General features: G+C 44.4%; 1 protein-coding gene across 2 annotated transcripts in view; it reads left to right on the forward strand.

Moving 5' to 3' along the window:
• Window positions 1-24,840, forward strand: part of nphp4 (nephronophthisis 4) — a 475,487-nt gene that overhangs the window by 401,264 nt on the left and 49,383 nt on the right. For both annotated transcript variants that reach the window (XR_005945404.1, XM_041207356.1), the window contains exons 17-18: window positions 19,176-19,304; window positions 23,666-23,871. Coding sequence is in view for 1 of the 2 variants with exons in the window: in XM_041207356.1 (XP_041063290.1) it covers window positions 19,176-19,304; window positions 23,666-23,871 (335 nt within the window). In the remaining variant the exon portion in view is untranslated. The remainder of the gene's footprint in view (window positions 1-19,175; window positions 19,305-23,665; window positions 23,872-24,840) is intronic.

The raw sequence follows: 24,840 nt of genomic DNA on the forward strand, positions 1-24,840 counted from the left end.
AGCTGGAATCTTGTGCTTCAGAGGCGAGTGTGCTACCAACTGAGACACAGCTGACTCAGAGAGAGAAATAAAGGAGAGAGAAATGCCTGAGGGGGGCCACATCAAGTAGAGGAGAGGGTTGAGAAACCAGGGTTGAGAAAATAGGGCACACAGGGACCATTTCAAGTAGAATTGTAAATTTGAGATTTATAGGAAAGTTGCATAGGCTTCATAGCTGTCAGTGAGCCGAAGTAAAGACTTTTATGTTGTCAATTTTGTGAATGATTCAATACGTGTTTTTGAAAATGCAATACCTGGATACAAACTGCTGTCTCTACCTATAGATACCCTTTAAAATCAGACACATCGCTATCTGTAGAATCATGCAAATTGATATGTGGTTAAACCCGCTTCAGTGAGCACGCCAAACTGAAACTGAATTGTCGAACAACTAAATTAAATTCCCATGGATGACTGGTCATTGAATCAGAAAAATATCAGCACACATCAAAACTGAAAGACTAGGGCAGCCATGTTTTGAGTAGGATAACAACACTTTGTACAACTTTTCTGTGTGTATTCATTTGAATGCAATGTAAATCCACATCAATGCTGGTGGTGTGTTCGTTTAGATTTAGTGAGAACAGTTTTCAGCAGTTCGAACAGTAAAAGAACCAGCTTCATTTATGTAAACTGCAGAAAATATCCACTATCACCTGTATGCTGGAACCTGAACTAAATCAGTGCCAGTATAGAAGCTGCTCCAGTACAGCTACAACACAGGCATTTACCCGGCAATGTGTCCTGTACACAAAAAGCAGGACAAATCCAACCTGGCCAATTACTGCACCATCAGTCTCCTCTCCATTGTGATGGAAGGGATAATCATCAGTGGCACTTTTTCCTTTCATGGGATGTAGGCATCACTGGCAAGACCAGCTGGCATTTGTTGCCCATCCCTAAATGCTCTTGAGCTGTGTGCCTTGCTCAGCCATGTCAGAAGGCAGTTAAGAGTCAACCACGTTGCTGTGGATCTGGAGTCACATGTAGACCAGACCAGGGAAGGATGGTAGATTTCTTTCCCTAAAGGATATTAGTGAACCAGATGGGTTTTTACGACAATTGATGATAGTTTCGAGGCCGTAATCTAGATTTTATTTATGTTGAATTTAAATTCCACCAGCTGCCTTGGTGGGATTTGAAACCATGTACCCAGAGAATTCACCTGGGCCTCTAGATTAATAGTCAAGTGACTTTACCACTATACCACCATCCCCTCTCCCATCCCTTCACTTAGCAATAATATGCTCACTGATGCTTAGTTTGGGTTCCGCCAGGTCACTTAACGTTTGACCTCATTACAGCCTTGGTTCAAACATGGACAAAAGAACTGAATGCCAGAGGTGAGGCGAGAGTGACTGCACTTGACATCAAGACGGTATTTGTCTGAATGTGGCATCAAGGAGCCCTAGCAAAACTTAAGCCAATGGGAATCAGGGAGAAAACTCTTTACTGGTTGGAGTCATACCTAACACAAAGGAAGGTGGTTGTGATTGTTGCAGGTCAGTCACCTCAGTTCGAGGACATCACTGTAGGAGTTCCTCAGGGCAGTGTCCTTGGCCCAATCAACTTCAGCTGCTTCATCAATGACCTTCCTCCCAGCATAAGGTCAGAAGTGGGGATGGTCGCTGATGATTGCACAGTGTTCAGCACCAGTTGTGACACCTCCGATACTGAAGCAGTGCATGTCCAAATGCAGCAAGACCCGGAAAATATCCAGGCTTGGGCTAAAAAGTGGCAAGTAACATTCACATCACACATGAGTCAAGCAATGATCATCTCCAACAAGAGAGATGGCATTACCATCACTGAATCCCCCACTATCAACATCCTGGGGGTTACCATTGACCAGAACTAAACTGGATGAGCCTTATAAATACTGTGGCTACATGAGCAGGTCAGAGGCTAGGAATCATGCGACAAATAACTCACCACCTGATCCCCCAAAACCTGTCCACAAGTCAGGAGTGTGATGGAATACTCTCCACTTGCCTGGAAGAGTACAGCTCCCACAACACTCAAGGAGCTTGACACCGTCCAGGACAAAGCAGCACGCTTGATTGGCACTGCATCCACAAACATTCGCTCCCTCCACCACCGACGCACAGTGACAGCAGTGTGTACCATCTACAAGATGCACTGCAGGAATTCACCAAGGCTCCTTCGACAGCACCTACCAAACCCACAACCACTATCATTTAGAAGGACAAGGGCAGCAGATAGATGGGAACACCACCACCTGGAAGTTTCCCTCCAAGCCACTCACCATGCTGACTTGGAAATATATCTCCGTTCTTTCAGCGTCGCTGGGTCAAAATCCTGGAACTCCCCCCCCCTAACAGCACTGTGGGTGTACCTGCACCACATGGACTGCGGCGGTTCAAGAAGGCAGCTCACCACCACATTCTCAAGGGCAACTAAGGATGGGCAATAAATGCTGTCCAGCCAGCAAAGCCCATATCCCCTGAGTGAATAAAAAAGACAAAATTTTAGACCAAGCCACATAAGCAGATATTGGGGCAGTTAGTTAGGTTGTAAAGGAGCATCTTAACTGGGAAATGACAGGTAGAAAGGTGAAGTGGTTCAGGGAGGGAATTCCAGAATTTAGGGCCTAGGCAACTGAAGGCATGGCTGCCAATACTGGAATGCTGAAAATCGGACACCTATAGAGCCCCACTCCAACAAGGCCAAATTTCTTCTGATGTTTGGCTGAGTTATCACACAAAAATAAATCTGACATTAGATTAAACCAGATTCAGCCAAAGGGACCTTAGCTTGTTGTAATAGAGAGCTAAGCAAGATGCTTCAGTATCTGAGGAGTTACGAACATCCCCACTTCTGACCTTATGATTGAAGGAAGGTCATTGATGAAGCAGCTGAAGGTGGCTGGACCAAGGACACTACCTTGAGGAACTCCTACAGTGATGTGCTGGAGCTGAGATGACTGACCTCCAACAACCACAACAATCTTCCTTTGTGATAGGTATGACTCCAACCAGAGGAGTGTTTTCCCCTGATTACCATTGACTCCAGTTTTGCTAGGGCTCCTCGATGCCACACTCAGTCAAATGCAGCCTTGAAGCCAAGGGCAGTCACTTTCATCTCACCTCACGAGTTCAGCACTTTTGTTCATATTTGAACTGAGGCTATAATGAGGTCAGGAGCTTAGTGGCCCTGGCAGAACCCAAACTGGACGCCAGTGAGCAGGTTATTGCTAAGCAAGTGCTGCTTGATAGCACTGTTGATGACCCCTTCCACAACTTTACCAATGATGGAGAGTAGCCTGATGGGGCAGTAATTGGCTGGGTTGGATTTCCTGTTTCTTGTGTACAGGACATACTTGCACAAATTTCCACATAGCTGGGTAGATGCCAGTGTTGTAGCTGCACTGGAACAGCTTGGCTAGGGGCCTGGCAAGTTCTCGAGCACAAGTCTTCAGCACTATTTCCGGAATACTGTCAGGGCCCATAGTCTTTGCGCTACCCAGTGCCTTCAGCATTGATGGCACTCTTGTGAATTATCCCATGATTTTTTACTACACTAAAAGCGCTACATAAGTGCAAGTTGTTCTTCTAACTTCTCTTTCCATATCTCCAGCCTGTACTGGGCTTGTGCATCAGCGAGAAAGAACCCTTGCACCTGTGCTGCTTGAGTATCCTTCTAATATGATTGTCACCATCGAATGAAGCCTTACAATGTGGAGGAAACTTTGATCAGTCCAGACTTTAAAGCTTAATATGGCTAAACATGTATAATACTAGTGCGTCTGTTAGGCAGGATGGAAGGTGGAGTCTCTTTTGCAATAGTCTCTACAGTAGCCTCATTTACAGTAGGGAAGCATGGACAACTTATGCAAGCCAAGAAACATGGCTGAACAGCTTCCACCTCTGCTGCCTGAAATTAATTTTGGGGATCTCCTGGCAGGAGAGAGTGCTGAATATGGAAGTACCCAGCGTGTTTGCCCTCTCGACCCAGCAGTGACATCATTGGCTGGGTCGTGTGAAACAAATGGATGTCAGCTACATCCCCGAAGACACGCGAGGTTGTTATCGGCATGAGACCAACAGGTTGCCTGCATCTGTGATACAAGGTTGTCTGCAATCGAGACCGGGATCTAGGTTAATACATGGGAAGTCCTCGCTGCTGACTGGTGTACCTGGAGACAAGCAGTCAGGAAGGACGTGGAAAAGAAGAGGGCAAAAGAAACAGCCAGATGGTGGAAAATAAACCTAATGGAAAGAAAACATATCAGTTGACCTTGAATGAAAACTATTCACCTGTGCCAGCTGCAGAACGGATTGCCACTCATAAATCAGCTTCTACAGCCACAACAGACAACGTTTAGTAAAGAAGTGATATACATCCCGGATGCAGTCCCTCACCCCCCCCAAGACAGACAGATGCCTATATTATCAGGCCCGAGAGGGTGCTAAGGAGTTGGTGTGGGAGGGAGATCTGGATCATCAGGTGGGGTGTAGCTACCCCAACCAAGATATAGACCAATACCAGTAATCAGAAACCAGCACCCCACATAGACTGCCACTCTCAGATATATAGGAAGTAAAGAACTTCAGTATTGCTGAAAAAAAGAGACATTTCTGTAAGAGCTTTTCATCTTGTACTCATCAGGACAATTTACAAGAATACGAAATGTAAAGGGAACAGCAGTTTATACTATATGAGAAGCAAGTGCTGTTTGGTTGGCAAGTGGACTCTGATAGAAGCATTACCAGGGAAAATGCACCAGTTGATGGTGACTGACAGTTAACTGCCAAACATTGTTTGAATTTTAAACCAGGCGGCTTGACTCTGGTCAAGGCATTGCCCTGAGGAAAAGTTCTCAGTCTACCTTAGATTACCCTGGAAGGGCAAGGTATCTCAAAAAAAGAATAGCAACAAGTGAAGCTAGCTGTTTCACGCTACTACTATCCTGTAACAACACAAGTGGTTTTTGTCACAGGATGCTGCTGTGAAGCCAAAAAGACATTCTGCCTATCACACAAATGAGTAATGTGGTATATGAGTTTTAGTGCCAGTGTGACGCTGGGCATATAGGCCATACGTCCCAAAGACTGGCGGATTGTAGCAAACAGCATGTCCCTTCTGCTATTCACAATGGGCAAGGTACAGACCGTACCTAACTAGCCTGTGCTTGCACAACTCAAAACACAGTGTCCAACATTAGATGTGATTGTGCGATTGGACAACATTTGCTAAATAATCCTCAGTGTGCTAGGAATTATGCTGACAACCAATTTAAGATTGTCAGTTGGGTTTGCAGCATGGTGCATTTGTATGCACTGGGAGTGACATGTATTAATACACAGGGCACTGTTCTCTGCAGACAGAAAGAACATGTACACACATTGCGCTTGTTTCAGCTAAACAAAATAAGTGACAGCCATTCGTTGGTTCATTCCTCAGGAAAATGCCTTGACCAATCTAGAGTCAAGCTGCCTGGTTTAAAGTTCAGATAATGCTTGGCAGTTAACTGTCAGTCAACATCAACCGGTGCATTCTCCATGGCACCATCTCTACCAATCAGAGTCCACTTGCCAACCAATCAGCACTCTCTTCTCATACAGTATAAATTGTTGTTCCCTTTACATTTGGTATTCATGTGAATTGACCTGATGAGTGTAAGATGAAAAGCTTCAATAAAAATATCTCTTTATTCAGCAATACTCATATACAGGAAGCAGAGAGACAATTTAAAACTGATTGGAGATTGATGCATTGCGAAGCTGTCAGAGAGACACTGTAACACAGGAAGTTGTATGGGATGGTTGGGGCTGAGACCCATGCCTGAAAGCTGTAACAGAAAAGAAACAAGGTGCAATTTGAATGTGGGAGGAAACAGTCAGAGGATGCAGTGGCCCTGAAGGGAGTGAGTACCTGATGTAAGGTTAGAGTTTCAAGAATAAGAAAAGTCATAGTTTGCCATTTAATCAGATTATATTGAGACCAGTATCTGTAAAGCACTATATATGCTCAAATAACAGATCTGTCATACCGTTGACGACACCTTAGTGGATTGGCCTTTCCACAGCCAGACAAAAGTTATTCAACGAGTTCCTCTTCTCAGTGGTTAATAGGTAATGTTACGATAGCACGGGCAGACTTTCCTTCTTTTACTTCGCTCTTAAAAAGACTCAAGACTTAGGACGGTATTGCCTGGTCCTGTTGGTGGCTGGCGTGAGCGGACAATATGGCAAGAATGCCAAAAATTAGTTTCACACTGTCGTGAAACCAGTTTGCGATCATTCTTTCCCCCCATCAGCAACGGGCCGCTTTTCCCGCTGTACGTTGTCGGGAGGCTCGGAATCCTATGACAATAACTCACCTCCTGCCTCCCCAAAGTCTGTCTGCCATTTACAAGTCAGGAGTGTGATGGAATATTGTCTGCTTGCCTGGATGAGTGCAGGTCCCACAACACTCAAGAAGCTTGAAACCATCCAGGACAAAGCAGCTTGCTTGATTGGCATCACTTCCAAAAACATTCACTCCCTCCACCATCGAAACACAGTAGCAACAGTGTGTACCATCAACAAGATGCACTGCAGGAATTTGCCAAGGCTCCTTCAACAGTACCTTCCAAACCCACGACTACTACCATCTAGAAGGACAAGGGCAGCAGATAGATGGGAACACCACCGCCTGGAAGATCCCCCCCAAGTCACTCGCCATCCTGACTTGGAAATATATCGCCATTCTTCACCGTCGCTGGGCCAAAATCCTGGAACTCCTTTCTAACAGCACTGTGGGTGTACCTACACCACATGGACTGCAGCAGTTCAAGAAGGCAGCTCACCACCACCTTCTGAAGGGTAGCTAGGGATGGGCAATAAATGCTGGCCCAGCCAGCAATGCCCACATCCCATGAATGAATAAAAAGTTCTCATTAATGTGCCCTCATGCTGGAATCATTCCCCCACATCAAATTTAATACCCATGTTGGCGAGACTTCAGAATGGTGTGCCTCACGAATGCCTTTAAAGAATGTGCACCTGGCGACCTGAGCTTTGAGGGGAACATGGAGGCGAGCATGCACAACGCTCTCCTGTATGACATCAGAGAAGAGGTGCCATGCATTTGTTTGGGGGTTGTTGGGCGGGGGGGGTGGGTGGGGGGGAGGGCTGGCATGGCACAGTGGGGGCACAGGCCAGTCGCCTTTTCTCGGCCGGCTTTCAGTCTGGTGCCAGAGCAAGGGCTCCAGTGTGGGTGAGGCCAGGGTGGTGGAGGGCAAGGCAACATAGCCTGAAGGAAATACTCAAGCATGTGTGGAGTAGGGAGGTTGGGGGTGTCGAGGGTAGTAGCCACACACTTGGAAAAGCTTGTCAAAGTGAGCATTCTTCCACAGCTGAGACCGTTCAGCAGCATCTCCGTTGACATGCTTGGAGTTGGACCTCTGAAACTTTTCTGCCCACTCAAACAACGCAAAAGCATGAAAGTGCCACCAAATGCTCCAGAACTTTTCACCCCTCAGGTGCAGACTGCAAATTAATGTGCATTTTAGGGGGCAGCAGAGCAGTTGCCTGACTGGGCAAGTCGTACAATTCCCCTTGTGCAAGGTGGCCATGGCGCAGTCACTGGTGGAGGTGCTCACAGCCCCTTAAAATGTCTTTATTAAGGTTTGGACCAGTATCCCTCATGGTTCAAGTTAACAACACTGTTGCGAGTTAGGAGAATACCTGCGCCTGAGCTGAGAGCACAGCATGCAGTCCAATGGCGGAAGCTGTCCGTCGGTCAGGTGGAGTGGGGCAGAGGTGGGTGGGTTGCAGACAACCAATGACCTCACTACACACTGACCATCCAAGTAGTGGCCAGCACTCTGCGGCGTGTGTGCAGAGACCTTCAGATTTAACCAAGAGATGCCCTTAGGACACATAAGCTAACCCACGCTGCTCTCTCTGATCCTGCAGGAGGAGAACATCAGGATCATGGACCCTGGTGATTTAGCGGTATGCTTCATGGTTTACAGGGAACAGAGAAGAAGAGTGTGGCGGAGGTGCCTGGCTCGGCAAAGAGAGAAGCACGTTCTCCAAGGTGAAGGGGAGCAGGGCCTGCTGCACACACAGCTGAAGATGCACAGCGAGCTGTCGCTCATAGGCCTAGGCTTTATAGACGGTTTATAGACGGCTTGTCATTCCTGCAGATGACTGAGAACCAGTGTCACCGAAGACTCTGCGTGTCTAGGGAACTGGTCAGTCACATTTTCCACCTGCTGCAGGATTTGGCGCCATGGGGACATGGAGGGCATCCACTGCCAGTGGCCATGAAAATGACTGCGGTGCTCAATTTTTATGCCAATGGCTCCTTCCAGGGCTCCACGGGTGACCTGTGCAGGATCTCGCAAGCCTCCAGTTGCCATCTTTGGGAAGGTACAGAACTTTGTGCATTTTGCCCGGGATCAGGAAAGCTAGGAAGCAAAAGCACTGGGATTTGTGCAGACCTCTGGTTTTCCACAGATGCAGGATGCCATCAACTGCGCTCATGTGGTGGTTAGATCTCTGTGGCAACAAACAGTCAACTACGTCAGTTGCAAGGACTCCCACTCACTGAATGCTCAGGTAGTCTGTGGATATGACAAACACATGCTACAGATCTGCGCACGATTCCCAGGAAGCGTCCACAACTCCTACATCTTAGCAGGTCTCAGATCCCTGACTTCTTCCATGGTCTGCAAAGGCTGCAGGGTTGGCTCCTTGGAGACAAGACTACCCACAGAGGATGTGGCTGATGATGCCTGTACAACGGCCTCAGACTGTAAGCAGAGCAATGGTATAACGAGGCTCTTGCTGCGACCTGGACTTTGGTGGAGCAATCTATAGGCCTTTTGAAAATGAGATTCCAGTGTCTCAGCAGGCCTGGTGTAGCACTGCAATACAATCCCCAGAGGGTGTCACACATCATTGTAGCTTGCTGCACGGAACACAATCTGGTGCTGCAACAGTGGGAAGATCTGGCTGCGGAGGAGATGGAAGAAATACATGTCTCCTCCTCCAGGAGGGTGTCGAAGTGGTGACGATGATGAGGTCTTCGAAGGCGAGGATGCCGGTGTTGAGGCCATCGCACTGGCCAGATGAGGCAAGCATGCTCAGGAGGCCCTGATAGCCGCAGGATTCGTGGAGTATGATGACGAGATGCAGTGAGGAGAGTCCTAACGTCCTCACCTTGCATCTGTGAATGTTTGACTCCTGTGTGGCTGATGGCAGCATAATATGCTCTGTACTCAGACTCATGTCATGGAGATGCAGTGGAGGCCCTAATAGACACTGGATTCCAGGAGGATGATGACGACATGCAGTGAAGACACTCCATAGATCCTCTGTGAATGTCTAACTCCTGCTTGGCTGAGGGCAGTCGCTTAATCTCTGTGATCAGGGTCATAACATGGAGATTCAGCTGTGAAACTTTAAATGCACCTGATCCTTTGTTAGCCTTCGGCACCTGTCCTCTTCAGGAACGCACCAGCACCAGATTCAGATGCTGAAGAGATGGGTGGGGGAGGCAGCTCACCTCAAAGGTGCTGAGAGCCACAGAAAGAACAATGGAACTCTGTGACGCCTGCCCACGACATTCTGGCAGAAATGACAAACATCATCGAAGTGCAGACATCACTAACGTATCCAGTGAGGGTGATGCCGGACCATCACTTTGGTCTGAAGATTACACACTGCACAGGGAAGAGGCCCTGTACTGTGACACCTTCCTTTACCCTGTGCAGGAACCAAGGTTTCACATTTGAGTGACATAAACACTGCCCATCATAACAAGGATCCATAGGCAAGGAGACATTCTTGGGAATTTATTTACAATAGTAAAGATATAGTAGAAGTGATTAACACCCATGCCCAGGCTGTGCAACTAACTTTTTCTATGGTGATTATTCAGGGTTTCCGCAGCTACAGGGATCAAACAATTGTTGATCCTTTCAGCTCCAAACATAATGTTATAGGATCAGGTGTACACTGCTTCTCTAAAAGAGTTACATCTTCCTCTAAAAGAGTTACACTGCTTAATGTTCCTAACCCTGCCACTACATTTTGGTGCTCCACTGATGTCCACAGTGGAGATGGAGCCAGCCTGCTGACTATGATGCTCTCTCTGTGACGACTTTGGCGTGTTTCCTCTGGAAGGCCGAGACCTGGAGGGCCCCAGCCTGCTTTGGGTGTCCTCCTGTGGGCCAGCTGCACCGGCCTCGGCTTGTGGGGTCATAGCAAGAGGGCATTTGGATGGGACAGACATTCCCGGAATCACCTGGGTGGATGGTCCTGGTATGTTGAGCTGCTGGTCCTCCTCCCTATGGGTGCCTGACAGCTCCAGGCTGACTTCTTGAAGAGAAGGGGAAGTTGGAGTGAGATTGAACTGCCCCGCTCCCATCTCGTGTTGACGCTGTTGGAGGCCAACAGTGGCATCAGCAATGGAGTTCAGCCCGCACAGCAGTGCAGGACTGATGTCCTGGAGCAAGGTCTCCATGGCGGCCGCCGTCCTGCCAGCGTCGACCTCGGTGCGTCGGCATGCTGGTACTGTCACCTTGGACTGAAGATGGACAGATTCATCCATTGTCCCTTGCAATCTGAGGAGTGCAGCAGACTCCCTTCCTGATGTTCCTGTGACTGCCTTTGCAGCTAAACCAACTGATTGAGGACCGAGTCCAGAGGCTCATCATTTGACTTGGACTCACAGATTCCTTGCTTCCATAAGTCCTTCAAGTGCTGACCACCAATGATGTCCCTGCCTCCGCCTGCTGTGGAACAGATTGTGTGCTGTGTTCACCAGATTGTAATCCTGAGGCTGTGCTTCGCTGCACTGGTGGAGGGTGCGGGTGAGTGCCATGATGGCAATTCAACAGTTCTGCCTTCAGGGTCCTCATCTGAGGCGCTCTCGATGGTGGGGTTGGGGTCAAGGTTGCCTGAGGGCAACATGTAAGTTGTGCCTAGGACGGAAAGTAAAGATTATTAGTGCTTGGCAGTTGTGTTGAACAGAGAACTGTGGGCTCCGAGTAGCATTGAGAGAGGGATCATGTGGTGCAGGATCCTCACGTGGGTGTTCGCCGCCGATCTCACCTTCGTCTTAGGAATAGTCTATGTCCTCTCCGGCCAGCTTCAATGCACGATTCTCGAACGGAGTGAGGACCTTGATGTCTGGCACTCCACCCCTGGTCTGGGACTTCTCCGGATGATTGTATGTGATCTTGTCCTGCATAAAGACAGATGGAGAGAGTGTGAGTTAGGCATATGGCAGGCCAAATGAGAAGAATGCCAGGCATGCGTGTGTGCTGAGTGGAGCCATGGACGGGATGAGTGACAATGTTAGAAATGCAGGTCCCTTTAAGAGTAAACCGGGACAAGCTTCAGAGTTAATTGAGAGCAGGTGATGCTCATTGAAGCCTGTATTTAAAAGCTAGCCTTTTTCCTAATAAGAGGATTATCTGCTTCTGGATAGGGAAAGGATCCAGAAGGAAAGAGTGGAAACTGTATTTGTACTGAACTATAGTTTAATAACAAAATAGTAGTGATTCACAGAATGTCTTCTGCTGCCTGATTTGGTTTATGGATATCCATCTATTAAACAATGAGGAGGCTATCTCCGGAGGAGATGAGGTCAGATGGAGATGTGAGGGTTCATGTGAGAGTAAGGGGTGATGTCACTTGAGCTGGCAGTGAGTGAGATGCCAGTGAATGTGTGATGGGCTTGTAAGTGAGTGAGATGACGTTGATGAGATGGTTGACTTACCCTGGCAGCACGGATGAGAGCATTCATCCATTTTCTGCATTAGATGGCCGACCTCTTATGTGCAGCATTGGCACTGACCACCTCTGCTACCACCTCCCAAGCCAGAGTGTTGAGAATGATGGGCCTCCTGTGGGCAGAATGGGGGGTAGGGGACATTGCAGTCAGCCTCCACGGCATCCAGAAGGCTTTCCAGGGATGCATCACTGAATTGGGGGACTGTACTCGTCTTGGCTTTTAGGGCCATGTCTTCCCAAGAGCAGCCCTGGGTTACAAGCATTGGGAGGTGTGTGCGTGGCTGCTGTTTAAATATGGCGCCTGGCATGAAGATGTGGCAGGTACCTACGTGGCAGGCGAATCGGAGGCAGGCCGCCAGTGATCTGGTGTGTCTCCCGTGACTGCATAATTTATGAGGCAGGAAGGGGATGATATGGCACAAAAATCCGCCATTGTGGCTACAGGTAAAAAGACTTTTTTCACACCCGGTACCACAGTTAGTGCAAATCTGGGATGCTTCTGCCCTAAGATTAAAAAGGTTCCCAGTGTAACAGGGCTAAGACCTCATACTCTATATTTTTATTATATGTATATATTGCTAATGACCCCAGTGGGCTGCAGAGACCAAATTCAAGTGGAATTATACAAAAGCCATCTACATTTCATAAGGCAGGACTGGCCAACAGAGTCTACTAGCCTGCTAGGACAAAGAGCCCTGCAACCTTGTTTTGTTAATGTTCCAACCATTAAAAATTTCAATCTCAGGAACCCAGACAAAGGAATATACACCATTTGTCAAAGCCAAAGTGGAGAGGTTGGAGCGATTGATGAGATGGTTGACTTACCCTGGCAGCATGAGATCATTCATCCGTTTTCTGCACTGGATGGCCCCTTAGCTGGGAGAACCAGTTATATCGTCTTGCTGTACTGCAAATCGATCTGCCATCTCCCATCTACCAAGCAACAGCACAGAACAAGGGCTCTGTCCAGGTTTGAATGTCTAGCCCCAATCTATACAGTTTCTACTGGAACTTGTGAATTTCTATACCATCACCTACAAGACTAATTCATCTCTGTATGCCCATCTCATCGTGAAAGTCAGTTCTACTGGAAAAGTGATTTACCCAGTATCGGTTTTCAAGCTGCCAACCTCTGTGAAGGAATGCACCTTTGGACTTTGATTCTGGACTTATGTGAAACAGTAATTTTTTGCTCTGTGGTCTTTGCCCGGTAAATTTTTCTTTATGAATGCATAGGAGGTTATGTACTAACATTCCCCCCGTGCTTTGTGTATATGCGAATAAACTATCCTGCTGAGTTCACCCTATCTGGAGTTTGCTGTGGGGTTATTAAAAGAAATTGGATCACACCAAAACTGAGGGGTTGGGAAACACGCCACTGCCTATAAAGGGGGAAATTAAAATCAAAACACCTTTCTGTTTACAGATGGGTGGTGAGAGGAGAAATCAGGGCTGTTTAAATTAACACTAAGTAACACTAAGTATAAATGTTGTGGGACTGCCGATAAAAGGTAGACTCAAAACTCTTCCTCTAGCTTGTTCAGGGATCCAGCCGTTGAATTGATGCCTATGTTAAGTTGCCATTTTCACGTTGATAAGCATGTAAAACTATTTTAACGCAAAAGTGAAAGTAAGATAAAAACTGAGTGCAAAATCATGTCTTTGAGGATTTACTCAGATAGAAAATCTTTCACATGAAAACAAGGCTTAAAATGTTTTATTTTTCCTGAATGCTCATAATATTTTCCACATGAAGTTGATAATATAGAATCCTTGCAGCTTTCTTGCTGGAAGAAGTGCCTCGGGCTGTGGGAGTGTTTTTTTTCTCAGTTGTATGGGTGTAATGGTAGGCTGAGGTAAGTCTTAATTAACTCTGGTTCAACTCTTGACCTCTCTGAAAGCCTCTATAAATGTCTACATGAAAGCCAGATCAGGCTTTTCTCATAGACACAGGTTTTAGATTGAAAACATTGGTAGAGCATTTCAGAAAATGTATGGGATTGGTAAACCCTACCCCATCCTACAGTGCACCTGCACTTGATATTTCTGTGGGTAATAATCAATGTTTTATTTTTGTGTTAAAGAACTTGTATAACATTAGGATAATAGATTGCCTGATTTTGTTGAGGGAAAATGTAAAGGCTGGCCATTGGAAAATTAAGATAATTCATTGTGAATAAAGGTAAAATGTACAATTTAATATTTTCCTCTGCTTGATAAATGTTATCCCAATGGGGGAGCTGTAAACCAGAATTACTGAATGACCTCCAAATGAAGAAATTACCAACAAGATTCCGTTTCTTGTAACTTTTACTTTAACATGAAACAGAACCAATGTAAATTACATATGAATTAACAGGCAAATTATACTTAAAATGAAAAGGTAAATTTCACTTTAATGGCTGATACGGCAAAGATGTATCTTACGCAACCTCAAGGGTTCACACTACTCCCTGCATAAATGTAACAATACTTGTCTATGCAGTTCCACAATATGCTGTTCTTTATTCATACAGGTAGATCCAACAGCAGCTTTCACCTTTCAGTTTCACAGGTACAATTATTGTCAGCAAAACACACTTCTACAAATCCTCTGTCCCTTGGGTCACGACAATCCTGATGGTATAACTTTCAGAGTTGTTTTTGAACCAACCAACCAACCATTGACACCCGGGTGCATGTATGGCCACTTCTGGGAAAACACCCAACTCTTTAGCGTCCCTGAGTTATTCACACAGATTTCCAGGTTTAGATCATCTTAGCCAGCTTGCAAAGTACTTCCAAGCCCTCTTGTCTCATTTCCTGTCAACCAGAAAAACTGACCTCTTCCTGAGAATTATTTGCTTCTTCTCCTCGCAAGAATTCTCTATGTTCCTCTTACTATTTCTTTCTGCTTTCTCTTTGTGTTTGCATCTGTGCACTCATTGCCTCCCCCGACAGCTCCTCTGCTTGTAGCTCTCATTTGTGTCTGCAGTTCTCCTTTGTGTCTGCCAGCTACAGACCTTCTGGTCTTACTTTCCTTCCTGTTGGTACTGCTTCCAGATCAAGGGTCACCAGGTCACATGGACCAGTGTTTCTTACTATCCAAGAAATTACAATTGTCCCTTTACAATATGCAAACTCTTTAAAGTCCTTTTCAAACATTCTTAAAAACAATTATAGATTCCACAGACATTTTAAAGAAATTACTAATTTTCCCTACCATACTGCTTCCCAGTCAAAAATCATCACAATAAGAAAGAACTCCATTAGGTTATCAAAACAAATGCAGCTTAGCACTTGAAGACTTGTAATATTTGGAAAGAGGATGTTCTTTTAAAGCATTTATTGTATCAAATTGTCAGAATCTCATTGATAATTCAGGTCAGAACAACTCAAATCAAAAGCGATACTTGTGGGTAATATCATTACCGGGGAACATTAGAGCTAAATCGCCTAAATGGATTTATAAAAATCCTGTTTCCAGAAACATTTGCATTTACTGTGCTGCTTGATTGAACTCTGTGTATCCTGCACCCCATCTTGCATAATCATGGGTCAGAAACCCCTATGTGCCCACACTTGGATTGCTGGCTGTCTCCTTACCTAAGGTAGGATATACTTGCATTAATAGTGATCTGTCCGTCTCGAGAGAGAATGATCTGCGTGCAGGGCGTATGTGACTCCTGTAATGAGCATTGTCTGTTTTGGTTGGAGAGAATGATTCATGAATAGCAATCCTTTCTGCGGCTGGCACAGATGAATAGCGTTGGCCCAAAGTTGACTGATGTTTTTTCCTTTTGGCGGAAGAGGGAGTGCCTTAGAAGGAGTGAAACAAACGTTCACTAGAATGATTCCTGGGATGAGAGGGCTGTCTTATGAGCAGAGATTTAGTAGAATGGTTCTATATTCTCTGGAGTTCAGAGAATGAGGCAATTTAATTGAAATGTATAAAATTCTTAAGAGGGCTTGACATGGTAGATGCTAAATGGCTGTTCCCCCTGCTGGAGAGTCCAGAACTAGGGGTCGTAGACTCAAGATAAAAGTTCAGCATTTAGGGCTCAGATGAGTGAAAGCAGTCAACATCCTTTCTTCCACATTTCACAGCCGTAGTTTTTGAGTAAGCATTAGACTTGGTAGTGCTGTATAGGGAACAGACCTTATATTTATGGTTTGAATGATCAGTTTAACCAGACAAAAAAGAGTGGCTTTCAGCTTTAAGTTCCATTTCTCAAGCCTTCCAATAAACTATTGAAAACCATGCTCCATTATACACCATATTTTGCCTATAGCAAAGGTATATGTCACAGATAAGACTGCATGAGTCCCAAATCCTTTGGAGACAATCTGTTCATTTTGGCAGTTGCAGTTGTTTACGCCAAAACTACAAAACTTCTTGACCTAATTGTTCCCAACCTCTTTGAAGAACTGGCTTTATCCACTGTCATCTTTCTACACGATAGCTAATGGATAACTTTACCTATCTTTAATACCCTAGCTCTGGCTGGTGTCATTACTATCATGTATTTCTTTGTGCAAACACTTTACATATCAGAAGACAAGCTACGCAACCCTCTCACGGCACTTCAAGCCATGCTGTTTATTTGAAAAGTATTTCTCCATGATGCAAAGCAGTTCAACTGTTCATCTCTTAACTTTGCATGATGTCCAACAATGAAGAGAAATTTCCTCACTCAAAAAATTGTGAACCTTTGGAAATCTCTACCCCCAAGGGCTGTGGATGTTCAGTCAATGAACATCTACAGTTCAAGACTATGCTCAAGACTGAGATGAACAGGTTTCCCAGCACTAAGGGAATCAGGGGATTTGGGGATAGGCTGGGAAAGTGGAGTTAATGTAGAAGTTCAGCAATTATCTTACTGTATGGCAGAGAGTAGGCACAAAGGGCCCTTTGAGCTCCAGCTCCTGTTTCTCATAGTGGAGAGATCAAACACTGACAGCAATGGTTCCTGAGCTGCCATGATAATATCAAGATTATTACTTTTGTTATAACTTCTTTTGTGTGCCTTTGAGTACTGGTATCACTCTGTCAACCACTGAGATGCTCTGTAACAGCCACTAAGTGATGGTGGCATGCAGAGCCTCTTTAAACAGAGTTTTTTAAATTCATGGGATGTTGATGTCACTGGCTCGGCCAGCATTTATTCCCCATCCCATTGCTCAGAGGGCATTTAAGAGTCAATCACATTGCTATAGGTCTGGAGTCACATGTAGGCTAGACCGGGTAAGGACGGCAGATTTCCTTCCTTAAAGGGCATGAGTGAACCAGATGGGTTTTTACGACAATTGACAATGGTTTCACGGCCATCAAAAGACTTCTAATTCCAGACTTTTATTGGATTCAAATTCCACCATCTGCCGTGGTGGGATTCAAACCCAGGTTTCCGGATAACCACAGAGATAAAAACAAAAAAACTGCGGATGCTGGAAATCCAAAACAAAAACAGAATTACCTGGAAAAACTCAGCAGGTCTGGCAGCATCGGCGGAGAAGAAAAGAGTTGACGTTTCGAGTCCTCATGACCCTTCGACAGAACTTGCGGGTGCGGAGTTCTGTCGAAGGGTCATGAGGACTCGAAACGTCAACTCTTTTCTTCTCCGCCGATGCTGTCAGACCTGCTGAGTTTTTCCAGGTAATTCTGTTTTTGTTCCGGATAACCAGTCTAGTGACAATACCACTACGCCATTGCCTCCGCCCCTATGAACTGCAGCAACTCTTGCCAAAACTACAGCAAAATCTCCCAAGAGAAACAAGATTACCTCTCTGGAAAAATGCAGTGAGCGGAAGACAATTATACCATGGAAATTGTGTGTAAAATAATCAGTCACTTATGGTAGTGTGTTCTCCAGACATGACTGACTGTGGGATTACCCAACCATCAGCTTTCTGACAGGGTTTATGGTGTCTGTGTATGCAGATCGTTGCAAAGTGGCAGATTACTGTCAGGATATTTCACTCAGGTCAATAGTGTAATTCTGACTTGGTGACCTTTGTGGATCTCTGTTGCTGATTGTCTAGGTCAGTGGCTGAACCCTGAAGCTGCAGTGATAACTTTGTTGTAATTGTTCATAAAAGGGTGAATTTGGAAGATAGGAAATCAGGTTATATTACAGAATTGCTCCCATTAAGCATAATGGAAAGTCATTCTCTCAGTGTATCTGAGAATGTCAAAGTAAATGTTTTTGCCTACAAATCAGGCAGCATATCTTGTAAATAATTTTTATGTGCAGTTTCCTTAAATGTTCCCAGTGCTCATAGGACGATTCAGATCTAAATGCTAGATGTGCAGCAGTATTTACTGGGTAGTTTTATTTACTGGTAAGTTGCCCAAAGGAGATTGGCGATAGAATTAGTTGAAGGTGTTGTTTTATCAAGTTCTCTTCAGGCCAGGACCCCAGCTGCCTCATTCATTTATTTCAAATTTCCAGTATCTGCTATATTTTGCTTTTGTCTGAGCTAAAATCACATCACACACAAAAGGTCGTGTGATCAGAGGTTGCAAGTCAGACTGAAGGTCTGATTTTAACTGAGCTCTTACCCGAAGGGGTTTCTAGATGGGCAGGCAGGGTGAAATTCAGACCTTCAATATGTAAACTATGTTGGTGATTGGGGGTGAATCAGTGCAGACAGCAGATAAGAAATGCTGAGGACACAATGTTGTGATTTGGATATCCATTTCCATCAAATGGAGGTGGGGCACAGTTACTTCTGAAGTTACAACTCTTATCTTTTTAATTTTATTCCCTCTTTCTGGAAGGCACTAGGTCTTACTGAGTTGTTCTCAATTGGGGCGTCATCAGCTTTCTGATAACTTTTACCAACTACACCCACACCTCATGCATGTGCCTGAATAGTGAGGAGCCATTTTCCCAACATAGATCGGACCCTGGGAATCTCACCCACCACCACTACCTCAAGCCAGAAAGTTAGAGACACGCTGCCTGTGATATTCCGATATGTGATAGCAATGAATGAAGTTCCCTACCACCACCACATTTACAGAAAATCATCCACTGAGTGACAGAAAACAGTTTAACTGCAAGTATATCGTAATTTAGATCCTTTCCATTGCTCTTGTATGCGCTTTCCAGGGAGCCTTCAGATAGAAATCAGAAGCAGGAACACAGGCTGACTTTTCTCCCTGTCTTAGCACAGGATGGTTAAGGGCAATTGTAGTATCCTTACTGCCACTCCCAGGCTAAAATCTCCCAGATTGAACCTGGGAATATCCTGTTCTGTATGACAAAGTGCCAAATCAACAATGGAATGCAGCTTTAAATAAATAAATAAGTTATTTTTATGCCAAACATCACTATTCCACATAGTAATATAACCCAAGTTCATGTGGAGCTTTGGATAACTTTGCTGTGTATTTCTCCACAGGTCACCAACCTAAGCGATCAGCAAAGAACCCTCTGCCTGCTCCTCAGTCAAGGATCGTCTCCTCCCGCGATGGTACTAGCAGCTTTTCCGGTGGAAGCTTGTCTACAGAGAACATGAAGAGACTCAGTGGTGAGTGTTGAATCAACTATTAGTCAGCCTCCTTCCTTCTGTGGTTCAGAACAGAACTCCTTGAGTAAGCACAAAACGTTCGATAGTGGAGCATACGGATCTGATTTTATTCATGTACAGCACATGTGATCAATCTATACCCTACAAAGAATTAGCTTTCTGTTTCTGGCAGTTAGAAAATCACCTCAGGCAGTGATGCAAAACAGGTGGTACTGGACCATATTGGATCGCCCGTTCTGTGCAGCTTTGGTGGTCAATGTTGGGACCCTTGCTCTTCCTGATATAAGTTAATGACCTAGACCTTGGTGTAAAGGGCACTATTTTAACATTTGCAGATGATATGAAACTTGGAAACATTGTGAACTGTGAGGAGGATGGTATAAAATTTCAAGAGGACATAGACATAGAATGAGCAGGCAAGTAGCAGATGAAGTTCAATTCAGACGAATGTGAAGTGATTCATTTTGGTAGGAAGAACATAGAGAGACAATATAAAATAAAGGGTAGAACTCTAAAGGGGTGCAGAAACAGAGGGACCTGGGTGTATAAATACATAAGTCATGGAAAATGGCAGGACAAGTTGAGAGAGTGGTTAATAAAGCATATAGGCTTTATTAGTAGGGGCATAGAGTACATGAGCGGAAAAGCTGCTAGTACCATCGCGGGAGGAGACGATCCTTGACTGAGGAGCAGGCAGAGGGCTCTTTGCTGATCGCTTAGGTTGGTGACCTGTGGAGAAATACGCAGCAAAGTTATCCAAAGCTCCATATGAACTTGTGTTATATTACTATGTGGAATAGTGATGTTTGACATAAAAATAACTTTTTTGTTTATTTAAAGCTGCATTCCATTGTTGATTTGGCACTTTGTCAACAGAACAGGATATTCCCAGGTTCAATCTGGGCCACTTTAGCCTGGGAGTGGCAGTAAGGAAACTACAATTGCCCTTAACCATCCTGTGCTAAGACAGGGAGAAAAGTCAGCCTGTGTTCCTGCTTCTGATTTCTCTCTGAAGGCTCCCTGGAAAGCACATACATGTTGAACTTGTATAAGACACTAGTTCGTCCTCAGCTGGAGCGTTGCATTGCTATGCTGGGCGGCACACTTCAGGAAAGATGTGAAGACATTAGAGAGTTTGCAGAAAAGATTCACAAGAATGGTTCCAGGGATGAGAAACTTCAATTATGAAGGTAGACTGGAAAAGTTTGGACTGTTTTCCTTGGAGAAGACAAGGCTTTGAGGAGATTTGATAGAGGTATTCAAAATCATGAGGGGTCTGGACAGTGTACATAGGGAGAAACTGTTCCTGCTCATGAAAGGATCGAGAATGAGAGGGCACAGATTTAAAGTAATTGGTAAAAGAAGCAGAAGCGACATGAGGAACTACTTTTTCACATGGTGAGTGGTTAGGGTCTGGAATGTACTGTCTGAGAGTATGGTGGAGGCAGGTTCATTCGAGGAATTCAAAGGGAATTAGACTGTGATCTGAAAAGGAAGAATGTGCAGGGCTACAGGGAGAAGGTGGGGGAATGGCACTAGGTGAATTGCTCATTTGGAGAGCCAGTGCAGGCACGATGGGCCAAATGGCCTCCTTCTGTACTGTAACAATTCTGTGAGATATTTAATTTTGTTTATTGCAATGGAACGGAACCAGGCACTGCGTATGATAATCAATCCAATATCATTTGTTTTGTGCCACTATGCGAGACAAATTTCTGGCCCTCTATCTTTCAAGCTCTTTAACTAATTCTGGGAAAACTGTTGTCCTTTACACACTTCGGTCGGGATTTTGTTCCTAATATAGTGTCTACTATAGTGAGATACTTTAGCTGTTAAATAAGTCTTTCATGAAAAAGACATAAATGAAACTGGACATGGAGCATGATAAAGCAATTGCTTTTGGAAAGTCAGTAGATGTTCAGTTTACCCAATCAGGGCATTGTTGTATCTCCTTAACAAAACCTGATATTTCTAATTAGAATGTTAGATAAGTATTAATGGCATCAGGTGATAAGAATCAGAGAGAAAAATAGCAAACTGTTTTAAAGCTGCACAGATAATTTGCTCATGCTTCTTGTCAAAGATTAAAGATCCTGCTAAAGGATGCAGGTGGTTAATGAGGAGTATACATGGCTCATCAAAGAGATTAGTGCAAAATGTGAATTATGTAAAATATATCAGCTGACACTGCCACGTCCTATCATAAGTCCTGGCATGTGACTTTAATGAGCTGATTGCCGAGGATCCAAAGGTTTGGGACAAAGATAGAAAGTAAGGTAAGACGGTATGGTGGTAAGACAGTAGTTATCCAACATGGCAATCAAACTATTAAGGTTCATTCCCTCATGGTTTATCAGGATTGATTACAAACTCTCAGAATCTGAGCAGCTGATAGAAGGTGATAAGGCACCCTGTACCTCACGTACTCATGTGTTTTGTGATGATGGTCCTGAAGAACAGAATACAATAGATCAGGGACTGGATGGTGGTAAGCTGAGTAGTCATGATGCACACCACAGGGCTATCTTATACAAGGACCAATTCGGGACTATTACTGTAAGATTCCACAGGAAATTAGAGACTCTTTCTCTGGTAAATGATCATTTTCTAATGCAAGGGTCACTCTCAAACCCACTATTAGAACTCGCACTGCACTTTCTTACTTTTCATTCTTTTACCCCATTCTGCCAATCCATGGACCTCACCCCTAGATCTTAACATGAACAATTGGCCAATATTTAGATCCACCTGTAGCTTTATCTGCACATCCCACAACAGAATCTGCTGGAAAGCTTCAGGCCTTCTGAGTCCAGTGGGCAGCAGCAAGACTGGGGTTCACCCCGGGAAATCTCATGTTAACCTGATTAGCTCAGTTTTCTTAAAGGTTTTCATTGTTACAGTTTATCAATGGTGCTTCTTTCAGAAGAGGCACTTAGCTACTAGTTATTGGCAACCTACCGGTTAGATCAAAAAGTGTATACCATAGTTAATTGATCCTTCTGCCTATGTTCATTTACACAGATAAAGCGGAACTGGTGGATGTACTGTACTTAGATTTCCAGAAGGCATTTGATAAAGTGCCACATCAAAGATTATTTGTGGAAAATAAAAGCTCATGGTATATGGGGTAACATATTGGCATGGGTAGAAGATTGGCTGGCTAACAGGAAGCAGAGAGTAGGTATAAATGGATCTTTTTCAGGTTGGCAAGATGTAATGAGTGGTGTGCCACAGGGATCAGTTATGGGACCTCAACAGTTTACAATTTATGTAAATGATTTGGATGAAGGGATGGATGGGATGGTTGCCAAATTTTCTGATGACACAAAGATTGATAGGAAAGTAAGTTGTGAAGAGGACGTAAGGAGGCTACAAGCAGATATAGATAGGTTAAGTGAGTGGACAAAGATCTGCGGTTGGAGTTTAATGTGGGAAAATGTGAAATTGCCCATTTTGTTAGGAAGAATAAAAGAGAAGCATATTATCTAAATGGTGAGAAATTGTGGAGCTCTGAGGTATAGAGGGATCTAGGTGTCCTAGTGTTTGAATTACCAAAAGGTTAGTATGCAAGTACAGCAAGTAATTAGAAAAGCTAATACAATGTTGTCATTTATTGCGAGGGGATTTGAATACAAAAGTAAGGGGGTTATGCTTCAGTTGTACAGGGCATTGGTGAGACCTTGGAGTACCGTGTACAGCCTTGGTCACCTTATTTAAGGAAGGATGTAAATGTGTTGAAAGCAGGTCAGAGAAGGTTTACCAGCCTAATACCTGGAATGTGTGGATTGTCTTATGAGGAAAGGTTGGACAGACTAGGCTTGTATCTGTGGGAGTTTAGAAGACTTAAGAGGTGACTTGATTGAAACATTTAAGATGCTGAGGAGTCTTGACAGGGCAGATGTGGGGAGGATGCTTCCTCTTGTAGGAGAATCTAGAACTAGGGGTCACTGTTTTAGAATAAGGGGTCACCCATTTAAAACAGATGAGGTGAAGTTTTTTCACTCAGAGGGTAGTGAGACTTTGGAACTCTCTTCCTGAAAAGGTGGTGGAAGCAGAGTCTTTGGACATTTTTAAGGCAGAGGTGGATAGATTCTTGGTAAGCAAGGGGGTGATAGGTTATCGGTGGTAGGTGGGATGCAGATTTCAGGTTACTATCAGATTAGCCATCATCTTATTAAACGGCAGAGCAGGCTCGAGGGGCTGAATGGCCTACTCCTGCTCCTTGAATGTATGTTCTTCCAGCACCCGTTCAGGCAGTGCATTCTGGATTATAACAACTCACTGTGTTTAAAAAAAAGCCTCCTAATCTCCCTTCTGGTTTTTCTGCCAATTATCTTACAGTTTGTCTTTTGTTTTTTCAGCTCATAACATGTATAGAGCACAGCGTATGGTAGACCTGGACAGTGAACTGGCCTCGGTCATTTTCTCTAGAGCGCGAATTAACAGCTTTGGTCAACAAGAGCTGGAGAGCGATGCAGATATTGTTCAGAAACGGAAGCTGAAAAGGATGATGGCTGTCCGGCATATCGAGTCCGGTTTCGATCTTAAATCAAAGACCCACATTCTGGTAAGGTGTTCAGATTTATGTTCTGCCAACGAAGGAAAATTAAGTGCATGTTTTAAAGGAAACCAAGATTTTATAGAATAAACAAACACTTGGTAACAGGCAATATGATTGTCTATTGAAAGGTTCTTTGACCTAAAAGTTTCCCTGATCTAGCGCTTCGAACTGGGTGCATGATCTCAGGACACTGTGGGTGTCCAGTCGATGATTCCTGTCTATTGCCCATGCAGTGCGGCTGTGGTTTCCCAAATGTGCTCCTGGCAAGTCACAATGCTCACTGCAGGGATCATGGTTCTTATTTCCTCTCTTTTTACCTTGGTCAGGCAGCAGAGCAGGCACTTGACGTGCCATATCAGTCCTGCAGCTGGCCAATAGGAATGTGGGTGAGATGCCGCAACGCATGACTGAGGCCCACTGTGTTTTGCACATCAGTAAAGCTATCGACAGGTTGCCTTTATTTGTGTAATTGTACTTGTTGATTAGTTGAAGATAAATTCTCTGTCACACATTGAATTGATCCAACGTACTTGTTGTGCTTTAATGGGCCAAAGTATCCTGATTATCTCAAATACCTTATTCACACAGGAAGCAATAAATCAAATTTAACTGCTGACTGAATAGTTTATTTTGTATTTCTACCCTTCCTTTATTTACACCGGCAACTTGATAAACTAATGCATGGCCTTTGACTCAATGGCGCCCTGTGTGTATGAGCAGGCCCAGCTGTTTAAAACAGTAGATCCTTTGCCTGGAATACTTAAGTGGTTTATGACAATTGTTGTGTTTGGACATTTGAGATGAGACATAAAGCTGCATGATACTCAGCACAGTTTAAATGTGTTATTAATTGCCAGGTTGTGATAATAGATTTAGAAGTCCAAAGCTCATTACACTGGTTTCCCTATTATTTGTGATTTATCTACAGCAGTGGATTTCAAAATTTTATATATTTTATTAAATATCAACATCCTC

The sequence above is a fragment of the Carcharodon carcharias genome, chromosome 15, assembly GCF_017639515.1.
Source record: "Carcharodon carcharias isolate sCarCar2 chromosome 15, sCarCar2.pri, whole genome shotgun sequence".
In the NCBI taxonomy this organism is placed as follows: Eukaryota; Metazoa; Chordata; class Chondrichthyes; order Lamniformes; family Lamnidae; genus Carcharodon; species Carcharodon carcharias.